General features: G+C 35.6%; 3 protein-coding genes across 3 annotated transcripts; all 3 read right to left on the bottom strand.

Annotated features, from left to right (window-relative positions):
* Window positions 1-1,763: 1,763 nt before the first annotated feature.
* Window positions 1,764-12,191, bottom strand: LOC112003932 (GBF-interacting protein 1-like). The gene is given in 12 exon segments (XM_024036157.2): window positions 1,764-2,674; window positions 3,435-3,920; window positions 4,513-4,671; window positions 4,944-5,244; window positions 6,673-7,060; window positions 7,903-8,085; window positions 8,176-8,522; window positions 8,642-8,771; window positions 9,127-9,156; window positions 9,159-9,231; window positions 10,025-10,068; window positions 11,582-12,191. Coding segments are annotated over 12 exon segments (2,604 nt in total). The 5' UTR covers window positions 11,748-12,191; the 3' UTR covers window positions 1,764-2,377.
* Window positions 12,192-17,161: 4,970 nt separating this feature from the next.
* LOC112022206 (D-3-phosphoglycerate dehydrogenase 3, chloroplastic) lies at window positions 17,162-20,703 on the bottom strand. The gene is made up of 6 exons (XM_024054783.2): window positions 20,462-20,703; window positions 20,129-20,306; window positions 19,033-19,409; window positions 18,721-18,831; window positions 18,528-18,623; window positions 17,162-18,035 (listed from the first exon to the last, which is right to left on the bottom strand). Exons 1-6 carry the CDS (start codon window positions 20,666-20,668, stop codon window positions 17,364-17,366), a joined length of 1,641 nt encoding a protein of 546 aa, XP_023910551.2. The 5' UTR covers window positions 20,669-20,703; the 3' UTR covers window positions 17,162-17,363.
* LOC136067534 (D-3-phosphoglycerate dehydrogenase 3, chloroplastic-like) lies at window positions 20,680-21,081 on the bottom strand. The gene has a single exon (XM_065773559.1). It carries the CDS (start codon window positions 21,079-21,081, stop codon window positions 20,680-20,682), a length of 402 nt encoding a protein of 133 aa, XP_065629631.1.
* Window positions 21,082-22,485: the final 1,404 nt, after the last annotated feature.

The following is a 22,485-nucleotide window of genomic DNA, read 5'->3' as shown; positions in this document are numbered from 1 at the left end:
GTGAGAGAAACAATGACTAGTAAGAAAATTGATATAATATATGCCAGCATTTCTTATAACAGTTGTTATCTTATTACAGTTACAAATTCCTTGTGAGAGAAACAATGACCAGTTGGAAAATGGATATAATATATGCCAGCATTTCTTATTACAGTTACAAATTCCTTGTGTTTATTACAATATGGATAACAGAGAACATGTGCTATTTTTGAAGAAAATGAAAAATAATGACACATGCATTGAAGTTGGGACCAAGAAACTATAATTACTTCTAAAGAAGCAAGGCTACCCAAAACTTGAAATGAATCAAAGTGTGGAAATAATGTATGTCAACATGTTAAAATAGAAGCATTAGCATAGCATGATAAAATTATGTGGAACGAAAGAACATCTCCATCATTCCTCACTCCCCAGACTCTCGCCGATAGCTGTAAGTGATGGCTGCCATGTCACAGAATTTCGAACCCTCCTCTTTTCCCCGTGAGGCGGCGGCTGAGGATTCGAGCTCTTCCTAGAAATGGAAGTGTTCCCTTCCTTCCCTTTCTTCTCTCATCTAGAGGTACTAACCTTTTGCTTGACATCAATGCCATAGAAACTTACATGCTTTTTAGTTTTACCACTAAATTCCTTCTACTAGCTCTAAAACAGGACGAAGTGATACTTGAATCACTTAAAAAGCCATCCTTCTTCTGTAGGGACATTATTTCGCTTGAATTGTCCGAGTGTGACATGAAAGAATTGACACAAATTTTGGGTTTCCTAATCCTTTTCTGGAGCTTCCTCACAGTCCGGCGAGGGACAACGAAGAATTTTTGATCCGGCCTGACCACCGAATCCCATGGCCGCCTAAACACTTCCAGCCTAGCAAGCAAGAACTTCGGGTACTTCTCCATAATCCTGGCTGCCGGAATTGCCATGTAGTAGCACTCTATGTTCCCACCCACATGGACAATTTTCAAGATGGCAGAGAAGCTGTCCTTCCCCTCAGCTGAGGTTGGCTTGGGACGTGGGAAAGGATTGAGTTTATGAACTTTTGAGGAACTTCTTGAGCATGTTGGGTATGGCAATTTTTTTCTCAGTTACACAGATTAACCTTGTTAAACAAGTGCTAAAAAAGAAGACATTTGAAACATCACCAGTGAAATCTAGACAAGCTCTTAAAACTATGAAAGATGACATCAAGGCAGGCTGGTGACGAAGAGTCCGTTGCCCGTCCTTTTTAGTCATGAAGCTTTTGTAGGTATAATAATGTTCATATTTACATAGACCTGCTGAATTATTCTAGAAAGGGTGCATGGCCATAAAAGTAATGCAAGCCCGTGAGATTGACATTCATTTTCATACAACCAAGGCAAAGTAATCCCTTCTAGGAGTTCCCAAGATTTTGCATTGGAATACATTTCAATATATACAAGTTTCCCACCAAACATTAGACTCGGTGCCTCGTTGGGATCCAAATCGTCACAGTAAAATGTAATGGAATGCGATCTCATCCACTAAATAAAAATATTGTCAGACACAATACTAGCATAAAAAAATACTCAATAATTTGCATGAACACCTTTCAGGCCAATTCAAATACCAATGGGCTAGTAAAATATCCAAAGAAAGAACCAAGATTGTCAAGAAAGCAAAAAGTGTGAAACTCCAAAGCACAGTTTTGTGCTTTTATATTGTCTATAGAATAAATAAAGATGTTCCTAACACTTTTCCCCCAAATCGTTTCTACCAAGCAAACATAAACGATGAAAAATCAGTCAAAATGAAAATGAAACAATTGACATGTATGCTTTCGCTTATAACAATACAACAGTTATGTAAATCCTTATCTTGCTATCAAAATTCACTTTACAGGTAAGAAGACAACAGAAAGACAAGAGGAAGGGATGAAAATGTTTCTCCAACAAACTATATCTAAACTTCCAAAAACCCTTTTAAAACCTCAAATATCAAAGAGAAAGAATGAACGAGATACTCACCACTCAACAGTAAACTCTAGAATTGAAAGACTTAAAAATCTAAAATAAGGGGGAAAAAGATTGAAACTATGAAAAGGGGAAAACGCTGAAACCATATAGCAGCAGCAAGAAAGAGATGACCTGCACATGCCTACCTTGACTAACTTAAAAATGGTCAATATCGGTTACAGGTGGCCAGCACCTTTTATGTCCTCAACCCAATCAATCAGAAGATACTATTGCTATTAACTTTTTCCCACCTGTAGTGGATGATTTACACTTAAATCCAGCCAATTCTGCACCTTCTTGATGTTTCCCTCCATCCAAACTTGTTGGAGTTCCCCTAAAAAAATCCCAAGATTGGACTTGAATTTCTTGTTTTGCTGTTTATGAAAAAGAAAAAAAATTCCATCCCTGTTTCAGTAGTTACTAGCCCAGTTGATCTGTGCTTGCTGAGTCTGCTGATAAACACTACCACCAGGTCCCACCATATCAACAGCTCCAGCCATGGTCTGAGACTGTTGCATAATTGGGTGAACCATTGCTGCCGTTACTGCTTGCGCAGGGTGATAGACACCAGCAAAGGTGCCAGGGCCAGCCTGCGTTGGGGTGAAAGTCACATGTTGACCCTGAGGTGGAAGGTTGTAAAATGAACTTGTTGGTAAGCTGGCTACATCTCGGCTGGGTGCAGCAACCCATACAGCTGAACCTTCGCTCTGAAAAAAAATAAATCCGTCAACTATCATGAAATGGTGCCTTTCTTTCCGGCAGTTATAAAATAAAAGGAAATGCAACTTGATGAGTTTTTATTTTTTTCCTTTTAAATTCAACACTTTGGGTGAGTTTGAGATCAGCTTTTAGCTTTTAATTTTTATGTATAGCTTTTTAAAACCTCACTTTTTCCCACTTCTTCTCACTTTTTTCAAGATACTAGTATACTTTAACACATTTTCAGCAAAAAGTTTTCAATAAAAAGCTCGATAAGCTATTTCCAAACGGATACTTATTCTCCAACCTGTAAGTATATTCAGGCTGACCAAGCTCATTAAATAAGTCAAACTGTCAGACTGGTTAATTAGTTAAGAATACCATTAAAAGGTTAACCACCAACACCTCCAACAACCACAATCATCTCCACCATTTCCACAGCAATTCCTTAATGATTATCTTTTTCTATAAATAGAAAAGGTTTCATTAGTACTAATAATTAGTTATACCTCAACGATGTCAACTACTGCACCACAATGCCACAACCTCCAATGCTGCTATAACTCTAGTTTATAGCATCATAACATCACAGCTATTTTGTGAAATTCAAATTTGATACATAAAAAGGTGAGAAGGTCTAGCTTCAACTAATTTCTTATTATATAACTTTTTTTTTAATTACTTGGCCCATTTAAAATGCAACATGATAATAATAACTACTGGGGGGGATGAGGGGAAAAACATTAAAAACAGGAAATAAACGCTAACCTGCTGCCCGCTAATGTATACATTACTTTCCTTGAACTGGGACACATTGAGATCCTCATTACTACTTGAGTTTCCTGTGGTCGCAGCAGAACTGGGATTATAACCAGCTGGTGGGGAGCCATATGGCCCATAACCACCAGGCATTCCCATGTGTGCTGGATTTCCTGTATTAGTTCCTGGTTTGTATTGCGGAAGTGAGTATTTGACCCCTGTAGCAGGTGCCGGTGGTGGAGCTGGATATACACTGCCAGCTGGAGGCTGCTGAGGAAATGCACTGTTGCCCAGATATTGGTGGAGAGGCGGTGGAACAAAGAATGGGGAATAATAATGACCATAAGGAATGTAGTTTGGAGGATAATGGGATATATGAACCCCTGCTGGACGAAAGACAGGGACTGGCTGCTGAGTTACAGCTATTGAGCTTTGCATGAGGCCTGCAGCCTGAGTCGCCAGCGGTGTTGGACCTGCTGTAGATAGGACCCCACCCTGACAATTAAGCAATATAATAGCATCAAAATATAATAGCGTAAATATCAAAATATGTGTCCATGTGTCTGTGTCCAAATGAACAAAAATACAAATAATGACAATAAATAAGACACCAACCATTCTTGATTTGAAAGTAAAATCTTCCTTTTAACATTAACAAATAATGGTTATTCCCAATACTACATTTATTGATTACTTTTTTCTTTTTAATAAGTTGATTGTAAGACTTTTAATCAGCATTATTTGAGCAGCACAATAATTTTCTTGAGAGGAAAGGTTACAGTTGAACTGATAACCACTGTCAAGATTGCACCTGCAGGTGCCAATGTGTGTGATGCCTACAGAGTATCTTGTTCTAGCAAGCACGTGAGATTGTTATTCAAGGAAACTGTGTCCAAAAACTCAGACGTTAACAATTTTGCCCTTTGTCATGAGATCACTCCCCAAAATTATCATTTCATCTTATTTTTGGCCATTTGGTCAAAAACTCTAATGTTAACAAATTGATATTCTCTAGCAAGATACTAATAAGACAAGCAACTTTTCTCTCAACATGAATGATAAACTAAGGTGCTTTATCTGCACAAACCTCTTGAGGTGACTGAGAACTTGGTGGAGGCAATACAGCGACATTACCATTGTACTTGGTGGCAGCCGCAGGATTAGCAAAAGGAGAAAGACGACCATCACTATCAGCTCCTGAGCGGTAGAATTGAGCATAATAACTTGGATCGTATGGTTGCTGGACCTATAGACATAAAGGCAACTATTAACCACCAGCAATTACATTTAAAGCCTAAAATAGAGTAAACCAAATTATAGTAAAACCAATCAGCAATGACCATCATTAGATCAAAGTTTGAAATCACAAGCCAAAATCATTCATAATATGTGGCATATGTAATCAAACATGTTATATTTTTTACTCACTTGAAATTAAATTTGGCAACGGGCAACCACACAAAAATTTAAATTTAATATGTACATATCAGATAGAAGACCAAAGGTTTGAGGACTCACAATGTAGCTTGGAACACGGGAAACATCACGCACTTGAGACTCACAGTTTTCAACTGGTGCAAGCTGACTCCCTATCATTGGAGGGACAAAACCAAAACCGTAGGTTGGAGAAGTGTGAACCATTGAGTATTGATGGCCTCCTGATGGCAGCGTAGTGTCCTGCTTAGATTCGGTATACTCTGGGATAGCACTGGATGAGACATCGCCATCACCAGATGATAAATTTTCGGGTACACGTGTAGGTGATTGTGGGTGATCAGGATAATCTCCCTCCTCGGCCGTTGCCAATGCATTTTGATTGCTGGATCCAACAATATAATTTTTATATTAAAAAAATGAAGTGAAATGAAGTACACTATGGCAGAATGTGCATCAAGAGTATATTGGTAGTTGAAATGCAAGGACTAGGAGTCAGTTTGTTTCTCACAGTTAAATAAGGAAAACTATTTAAAAACTTAATCCAAGAAGCATCCCCTCCCCCACCCCAGCAAAAGCATTGGGCTCTTTGTAATCACTTCGCCTATTATGGTTATATCACTGGGAAAACAAGTCAAAAAGTACTTATTTTTACTTCCCCTATTGTTTTCTTTTCTCAAGAGATTACAATTTTAAATTCTCATTATCAACTTGAAAGGAGAAGTAGAAAACAAGCCCCTGTTCCAAGAAAAACTTAGGGCCACAAAAGAGCTGACCCAAGCCAAGCTTTGCTTGTTAAAATTTACAGCTCAAGCTGGAATTAAACTGGTTTTGAGCTGTTAAACATAAGTTTGAGCTTCACTTGAGATAAGCTTGTTGAGCTCATGAGCAGTTTGATGCATTTTCATAAACTTTTTAAAATATAAAAACACTAACCATAATCGCCAAAAGCCTTACTAAAATAACTAGCTATGGCCCCAAGAGGTAGGAGACCAAATCATTGCAGTAGTAACAAATCAAAGTTGGAAAAACGTAGACCAATTTATAGCCAAAGTTTTTTTTTTTTTTGTGTGGGGGGGGGGTTGGTGTGGAAATCCCTTAGATCTAAATAAGTCACCAGCTCCTCTATTGTTTGCAGTGTGCAACCCTAAAAAGTGTAGTTCTCAAGTCATATAATGATAAACAAGGTAACTAGTGAAAGTAAGGAAATTTTTATAAACCTCATCATACTTCTGTGTTTATGATGAGATCAATCAAACTCCCACATTATAAGAGAACATTACCATTGAGAATGACAGGACCTTTATAAACTAAGAAAATCAAGGTAATTCATTTTTAATAATAAAATAAAATTATAACAAGCCCACCTCATAAGAGAACAATACCAAAGATATAGGAGACTTTTATATGCTATAAAAATAAAAACAAAGTAATGATTTTCAATATAGATGTACACACACATATATACCTCATATAAAGTTTGTTTAGGCGCTTTGTTCATGACTCTAAGTGAGCCAAACTTTGTCTAGTTCATGCTTGGCTTATTTATTAAATGAGACTTAAAAAGAGGGCTTTGGAAGTTGGGCTTGGTTATTTAGTAAATAAACAAACTTAACAAGCTTTTATTGAGCTGAGCTTTGGGCTGCTCACGAATGTCTTGACTCATTTGCAGCCTTACTTTATGTTTGGATGGAGGGGGAGGAGAGGGGAAGGTGACTAGAAAAAAACTAACTAAATATAACTTTAGGAAAACTAACTATTTAGAAGTAGATGAAAACTAGATAAATTTTATACAATATATATCATAACAAACCTTGAGGCCTGCTCATCCACAGATTCTTCAATACCCTGTGAAATTTCAGATAGAGATGTAGAGCTCTTGTCACTCACAGGACCACTGATATAGCTTGTAGTCACTCCAAAATCAGTACCAAAACTTCCAAAACTCAACTTGGTTCTTTCAGACTCAGGGACATGGATATGGTTTGGAAGAATAACAAGCTGACGTTGTGGAAGATGTAACTCTTCCAGCTTCCTCTGCAGATTTGAAGTTGCTTCTTCCATATCAAGGACACTAGTGTCGTGCTGTGTCTGGGCAGTGGCTTCAACCAAAATAGCGGGAGCCTCAGGTGCAGCAGCTGTTCCAGAATCTTGAACATTAATATTTGTTGGCTTTGGTTTCCATTCCTTATTAGGGCCAACTGTTGAAGACAAAATCATAAACTACTCATAAATATTAAGCAAGTCATCAGAATTTCATTAATAACTCAGACTAAAGCAATCAGTGTTATATCACAGAAATAGTTCTGGCTGACCGTAAAATGTTAGTAGATACAGCAAGAAGTAATTAGGCGAAAGATCGAATCAGCTCTAACTTCCTCATTTATAGCCAATAAGATTGACAGAAACACATGCCTACAATGGCAATGATTCATTCAAAAGAGAATCAACTAGGCAATAGAGACAGAAAATGACAAAATCTATAGTTTTCAAGTAGCAAAACACACGTACAATGTTCAGAAAACATCAGATAATTATTACAACCATAACTTAGCTTACAATCAGCAAACTCATTGTTTTTTTAAATTAAAATTAAAAAAAAAAAAAAAGATTGGATAACCAAAACAACAAACTCTTATTTAAAAGTAAACATGCCCCAGATAAGAATAAAAATAATCTGCCCGGGACTACATAAGGACTGACTTAACAATTCAAGGAATACAGGCAGCAACAACCAACTTTAGCATCCACGGAGAGTGTATCAGAACAAAAAAGGTCAGTAGCATAGCCATAATAAAATAGGTTCCATTATGTTAATATTTATGTTGGCTTTTATTTTTGTTGGGGGGGGGGGGGGGGGGGGGTTCTACATTACCATTTAAACTAATCCTTCATAAAAATCTCATAAAAACCTGTCCCACCTCTTAACATTTTCATGCAATACCCAACCCCCCAATTCCCCCCCCCCCCCCCACACCCCCCCCAAAAAAAAAAAAAAAAAAACAAAGAATGACGCAAAAGAATGTTATTTCAAATTAAATACCTTTCTGAGGGCTAATTATTTGTTGTGGCCGGTTATTGTAATTAGATGAAGGCCGACTAACTGAAGAACCACTATGAGTTAATGTAGATGAGGGTTGTGAAGACTCAGCAAGCAGATTTTTCCCAACTCCTTGGGATTTGCTTGACATCTTTGCTTGTGTGGTAGAGCTAATCTCAGCAGCTGCTACATTAATCATTGATAATAACAAAACTGAGTTAATGAAATCATAAGAAAATAAAAGAATGTAATAAATGCAATTTTCAGAGTCCTGACCAGCAGCTAATTTGTTCTCAGCATGGACAACAGCATTTGGTTCACCAGGAGGTCGATTGCTCCCTACTTCACGTTTAATTGCACCCACAGCACCTGGGAGCCGTGAATCATTAGATGGTACCAGTACCGGGTCCAAAGGTGAGAAACAGACTGCTGATGAAGATGAAGATGTTGTCGATGCCGAAAAGTTACTGGAGCTTAGTGTTGGCTGCCTGTGCGAGTCCCCAGTTCCAAAGGTAATGACAGAATTTTTGCTTGCATCAACAGGAGGTGGTGCATTTCCCAAATTATTAATGGAAATAGAAGATGAAATTACTTCAGGACCATTGGCAATTACAGTTGTAGAGCTGCAAGGGATATTGATCGCATAACTTGTATGTAAGTTCACTAACTTATGAACTGTAAAACTACACTTTATTTGACTTGACAAGTATAAAAGAGAGTGAGAATCATAAACTGTATCTACCTTATTGCTGGACTTTTATCTTTGGTTTTTGTGTCCTGAGAGGTTTGCAAAGTTGGAGTGACAGCCTTCTCTGCAGCTTGATTGACGCCATTCTCCTTTCCAGGGCCAGAATTCCTGCCACCACCAGCATCTGACAAGAAGTATAGAGGAGACAGCATCGCTTAGCCATTATGTCCAACCCCAATAATACATTTAACTTGAGAGAGCTATATAAGGTGGCAGGGGAACTTCTCAACCCCACATGCCAAAAGTACAGAAAGGGTGTTTCACAAAAAAGTAAGCAAATGTAGAATTTATTGACCTATAACTGAAAATGATAAATTATCACAAGCCAGTGATGGTTAGAGCAAAATTATATTTGGAGATAGTCAACAAACAAAGAGACTTAATTACAACAAGATCAACCCAAGCTTATTGGGTAAAAAAAGACAGAGTACTCCAGTTAATAATTCTCAAGCAATTTTTATTTTTAAATAGGGTTTCACCATGTGACATGTGACGAGGGGCAAAACTCCCCGACCACCCCTACCCCCTCGCCCCTGCGCGCCAGGTCTCCACCGTGATTCTGCAGACTCTTTGTTGTTCGGATTCTGCAAGATATAAGCAACAAAGGACAAACATTACTAGAGCTCAAAAGATGTGTGAAGCACCAAAAAAAAAAAAAAAAAAAAAAAAAATACTCAACTCTCTATCCCAACAATTGTAAGTAAACCACATTATAAATATAAAACGAGATGCTGCTTTTAATCACAAAATGATAGAATGTAATGAAAAATCCCCGCTCATCACCTTCCCTGAAAAGAAATCAAAACAGAAGCAAACTAAAAACAAAATAACAACCCCCCCCACCCCCCAAAAAAAGGAAAAAAAAAATTCTTCTACCATTGAACCTAACCCAAAACAAATTGATTTGAAATAATAAAACAAATAAAATCAAGCACACACCCACCCGTTGAAACACTTTTCAGTAGAATCAGTACATGGCTATTCAGATTGAATGGCCTACACACATTTATTATTTAAATTTTGATCTGATCACAAGTGTTCTTAACTAACATCTTACAAGTATGTCCACTAATGCCCCATTAAATTGATGCATGGTAAAAATCATAACAACCAGGTACAAGCATTTGCAATTTAATCCACAGTAGGCTCCCGAGTGTATTTGTGTTAGGGGGAGGGTGGGTGCCATTATTTTTTAGATCAGAGAGCGACGTCATTTGACAAAGTGGATAACATGAAGCAAGGCTGCACAGCCAACATATGCTCACACCAATCTAAATAAAAGCCATAACTTAGGTCGAAACCTATAAAACTAACCTTCATATATATAAACTGAAAAATACCCTGATCCATAATCAACTTACAATAGAAATCTCTTACCTCTTTCCTCTTGCCATGTTTCCTTGTGACCACATGAAATGGATCTGTGGAACAACATACACACATGTTAAATGTTACTTTATTACTTATTAACAAACATAGCTTAATTTGGTCAAAAAATGAGAAAAAGCAAGAAAAAGAACAATTATATGGCCCATAGTGTAAACATAATTTCTAAACCATTCACATTATAACAAAGTAACTCAGATGCAAATTTGCACATAGACATAAAGGGAAAGTAAATCAAAAAAACATTTTCAGGAAGACTTGTAACTGCTTGATTGTGCCAAGAAATTGTAAGCGCTGGATAAAATGATTTTAACCAAATTAAAATTTCTCTAATAAGTTACTATCACAAAAATGGTCCTAATCTGTAGCAATAATGCTCTGCAACAAGCCCAAAATCAGGTGATTGCACCTATCAATGACCATTTTGTATATGCAACAGAAACCACATCTAGAACTAACAAGTGTCCAAAGGAATGTTTAAACCATCCCACTAGAAAAAAGTACTTCTCCAAATAACTACAATACAGACTCTTGCATCTTTCTCCAAGCACCAAAAGTGGCAATAAATGCTCCATAACCAAAACTGAAAATCTATCAACTAAAAAAAGAAATCTTTAAACTAGACATAATAGACAACCACCCCTATTCCATAGTATCACTATGTAGAATATATTGAACATGATTTATTATGGCTTACAACTAACTATTAGTCACTTTGTCCACATACCATAGCAACCCCCTATTCTATACAAAGTGTTACCCATTTGGGTAGCTAAGAAAATGATGTTGGGTTGGGAGGTAAAACCTTAAAAAAAAAACTCAAACTTTTTTTTTTTTTTTGGTGAACTGGTTATGCAAAACTCACTACTTCACACTACACTAATACATCTACTTGCCTTAGTCAGTCTAATCTTTTGACCTCTTTTTCTTCTTCTCCGGGACCAGAATGACAGAAAACACAAATGCCTAAATTAATTTTACTTCAATGCTAAGTTTTCTGAGCAAGAGTTACAAATGAAATCAACTTAGGAAAGAAATATACATAGTTGGAAGCAATTCATAAGGAGCCAACAATGACTGTGAAATAAGACCCCATTTCATAGCTTAGTCCTTCTTTTCTGAAAATCAAATAGAATAAGATTCGTAGCATCCAACAAAAACTAAATTTCTTTCCCAGATAATATAGAATATTAGGAAGATAAAAATAAAAAAGCTTCCCTTTCAGAATTAGAAAGGAGGCAATAACACAAACATGAAATAGGAATCTCTAGCTTAACCTTACAGAAAGTACACCAACAGTGAAAACCCATCATAGCAAAAACTAAAAAAATTCCCATTTCCCACATAACAAAACCTCAATGAAAAAAAAAAAAAAAAATCAAATCAAACCCCATTACAAAGTAAGCCAAAAGCAACAAAACCCAGAAGAGAAAACACCAAAAGCAACACATGGATCACCAGGATCAAACCCATGCAAGCTGCCCCCAACCAACAACCAATTAGAAAATCAAAAAGGGAAAGTAAAGAACAAGAAAAAAAAAATGATACCCTGAACAAGGAGCTTCTGAATAGTCTCATTGGGATCCATGGAACACTCCTTAAGCATTGCATAAATCTCTTCCTCACTGGGATTCACTGTGATCTCCTTGATGTCATCGATCATCTTCTGTATGTCGATTGGGATTGAACCCCTGCTGGACCCACCACCGCTCATCTTTGCAAACCCAGAAATTTAATAAACAACACAATACCAAAATAACAACAAAACCCCACCAACACCAATACCACCACAGACCTCAAAGTGTCAATCTTTCTTCTTCTTCTTCTTCTTCTTCTAGCTTCAAAAGACTCAAAAAAAGTCTGTTTGTATTGTTTGTACAATTACACACAACAACAGAGATTATGCAAGAAATGAAGGAAAACCAAAAAAAAAAAAAAAAAAAAGAATCCAATTTTTTTTCCCTTTTTTTCAGGGGTTTTTTGAATTTGATCTATGTGAATGTAAGAAGAAAGAAGAAAAAGAAACGAGAGAGAGAGAGAGAGAGGGAGATGGGGAGCACAACACAACACAACACAACACAAACAATGAAGTAGTTTTGGAGTGTAGGGCTTTTTGGTTTTTCACCTTTCTTTTTTATTTTTCTTGCAACTTTCTTTTTTTATTTTTTCTTTTTCCCCTTTTTGCTTTAAATTTGTGTGCAAGTTCTTATGAATCTCTGTGTGCTTGTATGGGATGTTTCCAACTTTGAATTCTAACCCAATACATAAAATAGTTTTTTTTTTTTTAGAAAAAAAAAATTTAAGGATTTTTTTTAAGACAACATAGTAGTGCTGTAATCTTTTGTCAAAGCTATTATTATTATTATTACTCTCAATAATTTTGTAGCTCAACTGATTAATACCAGTTGTAATATAAAATTATTAAAAATAAATAAATAAATATTCTACCCTTTGTCTTTTTAAGACATACAATGATCAAACATCCCTTTACCGTGATAATATCGAATTATAATATTTTTAGAAAAATAAATAAATAAATAAATTATTCTACTTTTTATCATAATTTAAAAATCTCATAAATCAATAGTGTGATGGATTGAAGTTAGAACTTTTGAATTTGTCCGGCACTAAACAAAAACCAATGAATCCATGGCTTAGTTACCCCTTTAATAAGGGGGTTTATAATGGTGTCTTTTTCTATGTTCTTATATATATATATATATATAAATAATATGCTGAAGATCTTTTTATATGCTCATTGCTATAATGCTATGTAATGTGACTGTAACTACAGTGTTGTTGGCCGAGTGCTTGAGCTAAAAATAGGCTTTTGTGGGTACGGTGATAATCTATATTATATACTATACTTTTAATTAATTATTGTCTCTTTTTTTTTTTTTTGAGAAAATTATTTTCTCTTCTTTGAGTTCATGGATTTAAATAAGTTTTAAAATCATAACGTTGATATCATAAAGATCAAAATTTACCATAATTGTTACGTGAACAAATCTGAATTTCAACCTTCAATACATTTTCAATGATTAATGAGATTTTATAACTTTAAATATTTAATAGTTTTTGCCTAATTATTTTTTTTATATAATTTGATAGATGGAAAATGGGGAATTTGAATTCTAGATATCTTCGTTAGATCATCAAAAAATGACAATCAAATGAACTACAAAGCTCTTGACTTCTCTTAACCATACTCTGATTTAAGTTGTCTAAATTTATCTTTTCCAAAAAAAAATTACCATAGTTTATGATAAATTATTTTGCGTATTCAGTGTGCTACACCACTACACCTCCTAAAAGTAGTTTTACATAATATTTATCTTTTAAAAATTTTATATGTAGGACTCATACATAAGATCTATTTTTATGTGAAACGAAGATGTAATACATTGTGTGCATTTAATATTTTCACTGTTATACATTTTGTACAACTTTATTTAAAAAAGGGAGATATATCATATATCAGCTACATGTATTATCTCTCTCGTAGCATATATATGGACCCACTTGTTGAGAGTGTGAGAGAAAGGTTATTTGTAGTCAACTTTTATATGGTTTTCATTGTGGGACCCATACATGAGTCGATTTTTATGTGAAGATAATATATAATACATTAATACATTGTACATATTGAATAATTTCACATTTACACGTTTTATGCAATTCTTCTAGAGAGAGAAAAAAAGATGAAGAGGGAGTCTTCACATATGTACAACACTAAAACAGTAGAAGTACCGGAACTTATTTAGACATATTCATTAATTGAATATTTGAATTTGAATCTAAAAGAAAAAGTATTTGAATTTAAAGTAGGCATTTAATCATTCCATCAATGACTTGATACTCTGAAAATTTATTTCAAAGTCTTGTTGTTACTGCAATAATTGCATCTATAATGTATTGGAAATATGGCAATAATAGGATGATTATCAGTCAATGTAGAAAAACATTCATGGGTAAATTTTTCACATCTAAATTGTCACCTTCCTTCTTATATACAAAGTGCTTGGGGTTTAGGAAGAAATGGTAGCAACATATTATAATTATCTACCAAATATAAAAATAAAAATTTCAATAATCACCTACATCAACCTATGCAAACTTTGCAAATTTGGATTGTTGCTACAGTAATCATGGAAATATGCATAGATACTGTTCACATGCAAATATATTTTTTAATGATTCTTAATTTACTCATATACACAGAGAGATAGAGTAATAAAAAAATTGATAAAAAAATAATATTGTAATGAAATATAATATAAAATAAATAATTTGATATGAATGTTTTTGAAAAATAGTTATGTAAAATATAAAAAGCAGACTCTTATGTTAAAATAGACAGAAATTTTTATATGAGCTAATGAGAATATATATATATATATATGTAGGATACTGAATTTCAAATTATTTTATACTTCTAGTTTCACAAGGAAATCACGCCCGAACCTTCCATACCGTGTTATATATCTTTGTGCAAGTATTACTTTTAAGTGATTTTTATATTTCCTTCGTTAATATCTGCGATGTATGTAGACATGAAATTAGTAAATTATTTGTTGCTTTTGCTTATCACTTCAAATCATATTTTTTGTGTGCTTTCGTAATTTCATTTTTATAAACTATTGTGAGAAAAAGATGAAAGATAAAGGATTTTTTTTTCCTATGGGAGGGGAAATGGTGTTAGAAAGAGAGAAATGTCAATATCAGCAAAAACAAAATCCAAAATAAAATTGGCATGTAAAATTACATATTTTAATACTTCCGTAGTCTTACAGCTATCCATTTAAATTCAATCTTTTTTTTTTTTAACATTTTATTCAATTTATGTTAAACTCACGTATGCTATATATGTGATTTTAAATATCAACATGTTAAATATAAAATATACCCAGAAATAGGTTAAATATCAAACATTTTATTTTCAAATTACACCTAGTAATTTTGCCAAATTACAATACTTAATAACTTTTAATTGGATTATACCCTCCATATTTACAAGACACAACAATGATAAGAGAATCTCATTTATAGAATAATGAAAATTCAAGTTTTTGTCATTTAAAATTATACACAAGACATAATTTTATAAATCGTATAAAAAATAACATTTAATTAATAAAAAACTTTAGTGTGCATGTTAAGAACAAAAAGAATATATAATCTGTGGGGTCCGTGGGCCTGATAGCCTCGGCCCATCATATAGTAGGCCCAAGGCCCATGCCGAGGAGCGCAAGCTATTCCTGGGGAAAAGGGGGGAAGCCTATTCTCTTGAATCCACGCCGAGGATACCTTGTCCTCGGCCTGACAAGAGTGATTCCAGGGAGTGGCTAACCCCAAGGTAAGCTGTCACTCTCGCATTTAATGCCCTCAACTAACCCCCCTGGCCGCATTAATGGAGAGGTAACCCCTTGGCAGGATAACGTTGATCAGAGTGAGCCACTTGAGTATCGATAAAGCCTCTGATGGGATGGACGACCAGAGAAAAAGGCGAATAGACAATCAACAGATGGAAGCAAAAGATAGGAAGATGAAAACTATAAAAGAAGAGCTAGTAACGCCAAAAAGGAGAGGGAGGGGGAAGAACAAAAAGCATCCTCGGCCACAGGCCGAGGAGCATTCCCTCATTCGTAAGAAAATACTTAGCCATTTTTTAAAGAGAAGTTTGGGCATGGTGATCAACGACCAGCACCTAAGCCTGTCAGCCCACTCTCTATAAATTTATTGTTTGGGCTTGTTGGGCTGAAAACCCAACACTCAATTCAAATTGAGTCCTTACAACTTTATTTTTAGAAAGAAAAAAAAAGAAATATTTTGCTAAAGAGATTTAAGTATATATTTTTTTATAAACCTATGCTTTAAATGCTACTAAAATTAACGATTTATATATGACAAAAAAGTCAATATTAAAAGGAAAATAAAGAAGACAATCATATAACAATAAATTAAAAAGTATTTATACTTTTCTTTTTTAAATAGGCTATTACCTAAAATTTACTCAAATTTTAAAATTTTTCACATTGAAAAATCCAGTGCACTGCACTTAAAAGAACTGTGACAATGTGGAAAATCCAATGCTCTATTGGGTCCCATTGCCATAGGCCCATAGCAATTGACAGAATTATCAGAAAGTTTGTACCCGACCAAAGCTAGGCTCAACTAGGCCCACGATCACGAGTTTGAACTGTGTTTTAACTCGTTCGGGGATGGTATCATGGGGCCACAACTTAATAATAGCATAATGGAATTTCATTGAAGAACCATGGCAGACTCGACTAGAACTCACATGGATTGTCTTGATGAGGAACACCTCGACAGTACTAGATGTCAGTTGGAGTATAAAAAATTATGGGATTAGGTAAACACTGCCAATTCTACTCCAGGCTTTTTTTTTTTTGCCTCTCATTTTAACACTCTTTTAATCATGTTCCCAGTTGATTAACACAAAGAAAAATGTGGAATGAAGCTAAGGTTTAGGAAAGGGAATGAATTTTTATGGGGAAATTGTAGGGGGGGGTTTAGTTGATTTGAAGAATGAGAATTTAGATGAGAGAGAAAGAGAGAGAGAATTAGAAAATTTGCATAAACTTTCACGGTTAGGCACAAGTACAACCTCACTCTTAACATATAAGGGGAGGAGGTGTCATGTCAATTGAGTTAGAATTCATTGGTTACTATTTGTACTATAATTTTACATAGACATTATTAAAAAAAAAAATGCTAAATATGGGCTCTTTAACCAACTAAGAAATAAACATTACTTGGTTAAACTTGCTCTACTTTCATGATCCTAGCCTCCATGGTATGATGTTGGGCTGGTCTCAATGAGTCTTGGGCTGGGTTGCAACATTGGGCTTGTTAGTTATTAAAGAACGTGGAGAAAAAAGGAGAGAGAAAACCATGTCTACTACTAGAATGCATTGAAATCCTCCTTCAAATTCTAGTCATCCAGTAGTAAGTTCATAGGGAAGGTAAAGGCAAATAAATCATCTAGTACTTAGTAGACTACAGACACATGATGCTGTTCCAGCACTACTTACTCTTGTGTAGGCACACAACTCCTACAAAAGTAGTTATAAGACTCATAACACAAATGTGGTAGATGGAACTAACTAAACTGAAGGCTTTGCTTATCATATAAACATTTCTTATATTCATTGAGCTTTACAACAACACCAGAGGCACGCATGAGACTAAACTATAAATAAATAAAAAATGGTACAAAACCCAATTTATCTTAAAGAGAACCTGTCCATCTGTCTTCATAATTGGGCATCAGACTTGACTCCCAAGACTATGGTGATATTGGCTTACATTACAATTTCAGGAGAACAAACTCTTCAATGGCTGGAATACCCCCAATTTTCTTTAGAGCTACCCCACTGGGCTCTTCATCCACACCAATAGTCATGACTGCTTCTTTTCCTGGGGCAGTCCTTCCAACACTCATGAAGCTCACATTTACATTCTCCTCAGCCAAGATTCTCCCCACCTTTCCAATTATACCTGGTTGATCAACCTGCCTGCACAGAATAAGACTGCCTTCCAGGCTCACATCAACCTGAAATGATCCAACCATTGTCAAATGGGGTTTCCCGTCCTTCACTCTTCCTTCAATTTTAATATCACCAGAATCTGCAATTGCACTAGCGAATTTTGATTCTACATTGGCAATATGAACCTGGATGAACTCGAGTGGATTCTCAGGTGAGCCATCCAGCAGAATTAATTCTTCTGTTATCTTCAGTCCTCTTTGTTTGGCAATGAAGTCAGCATTGACTAAGTTCACAAAAACACTTGAAATAGGCTCAATTAGACCCTTGGTAACAGTAGCACGGAGCAGCCGAGTGTCTAGATCATCTGGAGCTCTGGCAGAAGCATATGTAACCTTCACTGATTTCACACCACTACCGCCTGCAACCAGTTGCACGGCTAACCTTCCAAGTTTTTCTGTCAGCACAGCATACGGTGCAAGGGCTGATAAAACCTGACATCAGAAAAGAAGTGTTTTTTTGTTCACCAAATGCAGATAAACATGTGAGAGCATGTCTTCACATATTATATAGGCACAACGGAGAGCTCACAACCCATCAAATAATTGAGTCTACCTAGAATTTCATTGTTGAATTATGGGAAAAGAAGAACCAAGTAATTGGAGGAATATTAATTTATAACTATCAAATGGGTAAAAGTTATAATTTCCAATTATATTGCACTAAAGTTTGAACGTGAAACCCCTAGAACAAAGGTCTTCACCATATATACAGAATGCATCCCATGTATCTCTCAACAAGGGCAGAAATTTCATCTTAGAATGACATGTACATAATAATTTCATGAGAACTCTCCAGTTGGAGACAAGTATTTTGTGATGGGATTAATAGCAGATACTAACAATCTACCAAGAAAAAATTCATCGTCAATCATCAACCATAATTTAAGAAAATGAAATCTAGTGAAAGAAATTCAGGTTTAATACCTCAGCAGGAACCATGGGAGCATTCACAGCAGTTGCAGCAAGTTCCCCTTTCAATGCTCCAACAACAGCTTCAGCTATTTCAATGGCCACACCTTCCTGATTACAAGAACCCAGCATTGTAGAACTAGATAATTATGAAGGACAAGAAGTATATAAACTAAAAGGAGAGGTCAGAGTATATGATCAATTACACCTGAGCCTCTGTAGTGCTGGCACCAAGATGAGGAGTTAAAGTTAAACTTTCATGCTGGACCAACTTACTGTCATTTGGTGGAGGCTCTTCTACGAAAACATCTAGTGCTGCCTGCAGAAACATACAATTGATTAACTCATCTACATGTGGTTGTCTAACTGATACAACAACAGCGGCAGCAACCAAGCCTTAGTCCCAAAATTTTACATACTCAACAGACAAGTCAAAGTCGGCCACATATATTCCTCTCTATGCAGTTGTATAAATAAATATAAAACAAAAAAAAATTACATTTGACATTAAAATAAATACCTGAGCAACGATACCAGAATCCAAGGCTCTGAGAAGAGCCTCCTCATCAATTACACCACCACGAGCAACATTGACAATTCGAACTCCCTTTTTCATCTTAGAGAAAGTATCATCATTGAACATCTGTGAGGTCGCAGGAGTAAGAGGCATGTGCATGGAGATAAAATCTGCACTTGATAAGGCTTCATCAAAGGTCACCAACTCTACACCAATTGCCTGGGCACGGTCCGCTGAGGCGTATGGATCATGTGCAATCACATGCATTCCAAGTCCCTTGGCACGCCGAGCAACTTCTGATCCAACCTTTCCGAACCCCATGACAGCCAGAGTTTTCCCCACCAGTGACACCCCAACATATTTATTTCTCTGCCACTTCCCTAGACACACCAAATCACATTACCAAATTAGAATTCCAGCATTTTATAAGCAACATGAAGTGATTAAACCAAGGATAAGAGACTGAGTTGAGTTCAGAACACGTTATTGTTAGATTTATAGCCTAGATTACATACACATATTGAACCATACCGTCTTCAACTAAATATTTTTTTATTTAACTTTGATCACAAAAATGGTCAGAACCACCAATATTTCTACTTATTTTATAATTTCATCTATACAGCTTGTTCAAGTAATTATGAAGAAAAAAGACTTTCTAATGCAGATTTCTGCTAAAAATAATCATGTCCTCACAGAATTCTCTTTAAACTAATCAATATTTATTTTTATCCCTTTTTAAACATTCAAAATTTAATGGGTGGGAATAGGTTCTAACTTCTAATTAGCTCATTCTAAGTGTCGCCTATACCAAAAAGGAACCTTTCGTTACCTTGGGGTAATGGTAAAGAGCATCTATCATAAATGGACATCATATATACATATATAAAACAAATATCTCATAGTGAATTGACTCTGTATCTTAACAGCAATACTAGCTTCAACTAAACAACAAAAACCGTTTTCAAAATTTCAATACAGTCCACCGAAAAGCCAAATTAAATTAGTCAACACAAAGCACACAAACCGCTCGAGGAAATGACTAAATGAGAATTATTTTTTGCAAGAACTCAAAATAAAGAATCAACACAGCACAAACCGGCTTTGAGTGAAGCACTGGCTTGAGCAATATTACGAGACATGGCAGTAAGCAAAGCAATCCCATGCTCAGCAGCCGCAATGGTATTAGCCGTGGGAGCATTAATAACAAGACAACCATGTTCAGTAGCAGCCGAGACATCAACATTATCGATTCCAACACCCGCACGACCCACTACCTGTTGAGATATTCATATGAAAGTAGTGTGGTTAGTTATGTGACGAAGTCATATATTGGATAGTAATAAGAGTTAATGATTAATATAACATTATCAGAGCGAAACCCCTTAAGCTTTATGTGTTATATTAACTACTCAATTGGAGTTTGTACAACCTTGAGTCGCCCTCCAGAGAACTCAAACACCTCGCGTGTGACCTTAGTGCCACTGCGAACAATCAAGGCGTCACAAAGAGAGATCTTGGTGCATAGCTCTTCGGGGCTGAGGTTGTAAGAGCAGTCAACGTTGGCAAAACTCTTTAAAAGATCAATACCCGCCTCGCCTAGCTTCTCGGCGACGAGGATAGTGGGCTTGGAGTTCATGAGGGACACTGTTATGAAGGATTTGGGCTTTCTGGGAGAAGTCGCCCTCCAGAGAACTCAAACACCTCGCGTGTGACCTTAGTGCCACTGCGAACAATCAAGGCGTCACAAAGAGAGATCTTGGTGCATAGCTCTTCGGGGCTGAGGTTGTAAGAGCAGTCAACGTTGGCAAAACTCTTTAAAAGATCAATACCCGCCTCGCCTAGCTTCTCGGCGACGAGGATAGTGGGCTTGGAGTTCATGAGGGACACTGTTATGAAGGATTTGGGCTTTCTGGGAGAAGAGGAAAAGGTGAAGGAAGAGGGAAGAGAGATTTTCCATGAGAGAAAGGAAGATGATAGTGGTGTTGCTGTAGTAGTGATGTTGTTTTGAGGTTTTGTGAAATTGAGGTGGAACGAGGTTGTAACTGCCATTTTCGTTAGCTGTGTCTGTGTTCTGTACTTCTGTTTCTATTTTCGTTTCTCTGAGTGGATATTTGGGTATTTAGATTACGAGTTGTTTGGAGACACGTTGACTCTTGTTTCCAAACCTGACAGCTCGTCGGATTTTTTATTTTTTATTTATTTATTTTAAAAGAATTTAAATTTATAGCATCTTCTCATGATAACTCTTTAATATTAAACTAAGATACCAATCAGTTTTTTGTGTAAGCAGAGATTAAATTTCAAATATTTTATTCAACTATTACTATCTCCGTCTCATTTTTTTTGTCCTCTATTCAATTTTGAGATGTTCCAAAATATTATCTTGTTTCTAAAAATAAAAGTAATTAGTTTATTAATGTTCCTATTATATCCCTATTAATTTACTAATTCAATTTTTTGAAAATTATTTTTAAAGATAGTTTTGAAAACTTATACATTTTTAAAAGGTAGATAAGATAATAAATGATGTTCCCTTAAAAAGTTTGACTTTTCAAACAGGACAAAAAAAATAGGATGGAGGGAGTAGTGATTTTATTAATTGAGCTAACTTGGACTCACGGCTCGTGGGACCTGTAGGGTCCGATTTCTTTACGTAAACCCCAAGACAATTAATTTGTAGAGTATGGGTTGAAGAACTAGAGTTGACAAGGGATTCACAACAAAGGATTATCACTCTTTTTTACTATTCATTGATCAGTTTCCATACATTTCATGGTTTGTAACAAACCCTCTCCCTCTATTATATAGCCACTCTCATCCTCATCTCTACCGTCCACGTGCTCCCCATCCATGGATTTGCTCAAGTACCTGTCACGTCAGGCAGCTTCTTTTCCTCTCTGTGTGAGTGGTGGTAGGTTATGGAGCACTGTTCAGAGGTCTTCTCCACATAAATGCGGCCAGAAAAGCTGTTGCAGTGCATTGAATACGGTGGCAGCAGCCTTTCCCTCAGATATTTCCTCATCCTTATCGTTCCTGGGTATGTTTTGAGCTTATCTTGATCAGGTGGANATGTCCTAAAAATATTGCTTTAAAAAATATTTTTAATTTTTTTAGATAAAAAAAGTAATTAATTTTTTTTAACTTTTTTATACGGAAAATGTTAGAGGTACAAATTTTTTTACAAAGATTTTTACAAAATGTTGATGCGGTAAATGATTATTGGTAAATAAAAAAAAAAAAAAAGTGATTTTATTAGTGGGCCTAGGTAAGAACTAGTAAAAAGTTGGTCACAACAACAGTTTGTAAAAATGTTGTAAAATAGTTTGTAATTGTAGCATTACTCTTTTTATATTTCCCATGAAAATAGTGTTAAAATTTTCCTATAATGATTTAGAAGTATTAACAATTGTCCAAAAAGTATCTATTCACAAGACCCTTAATCAAAATATATAA

The sequence above is a fragment of the Quercus suber genome, unplaced genomic scaffold (genome assembly GCF_002906115.3).
Source record: "Quercus suber isolate HL8 unplaced genomic scaffold, Cork oak 2.0 scaffold_76, whole genome shotgun sequence".
Classification (NCBI taxonomy): domain Eukaryota; kingdom Viridiplantae; phylum Streptophyta; class Magnoliopsida; order Fagales; family Fagaceae; genus Quercus; species Quercus suber.
The sequence above is the reverse complement of the archived record's forward strand: the minus strand, read 5'-3'. Positions and strand labels throughout refer to the sequence as shown.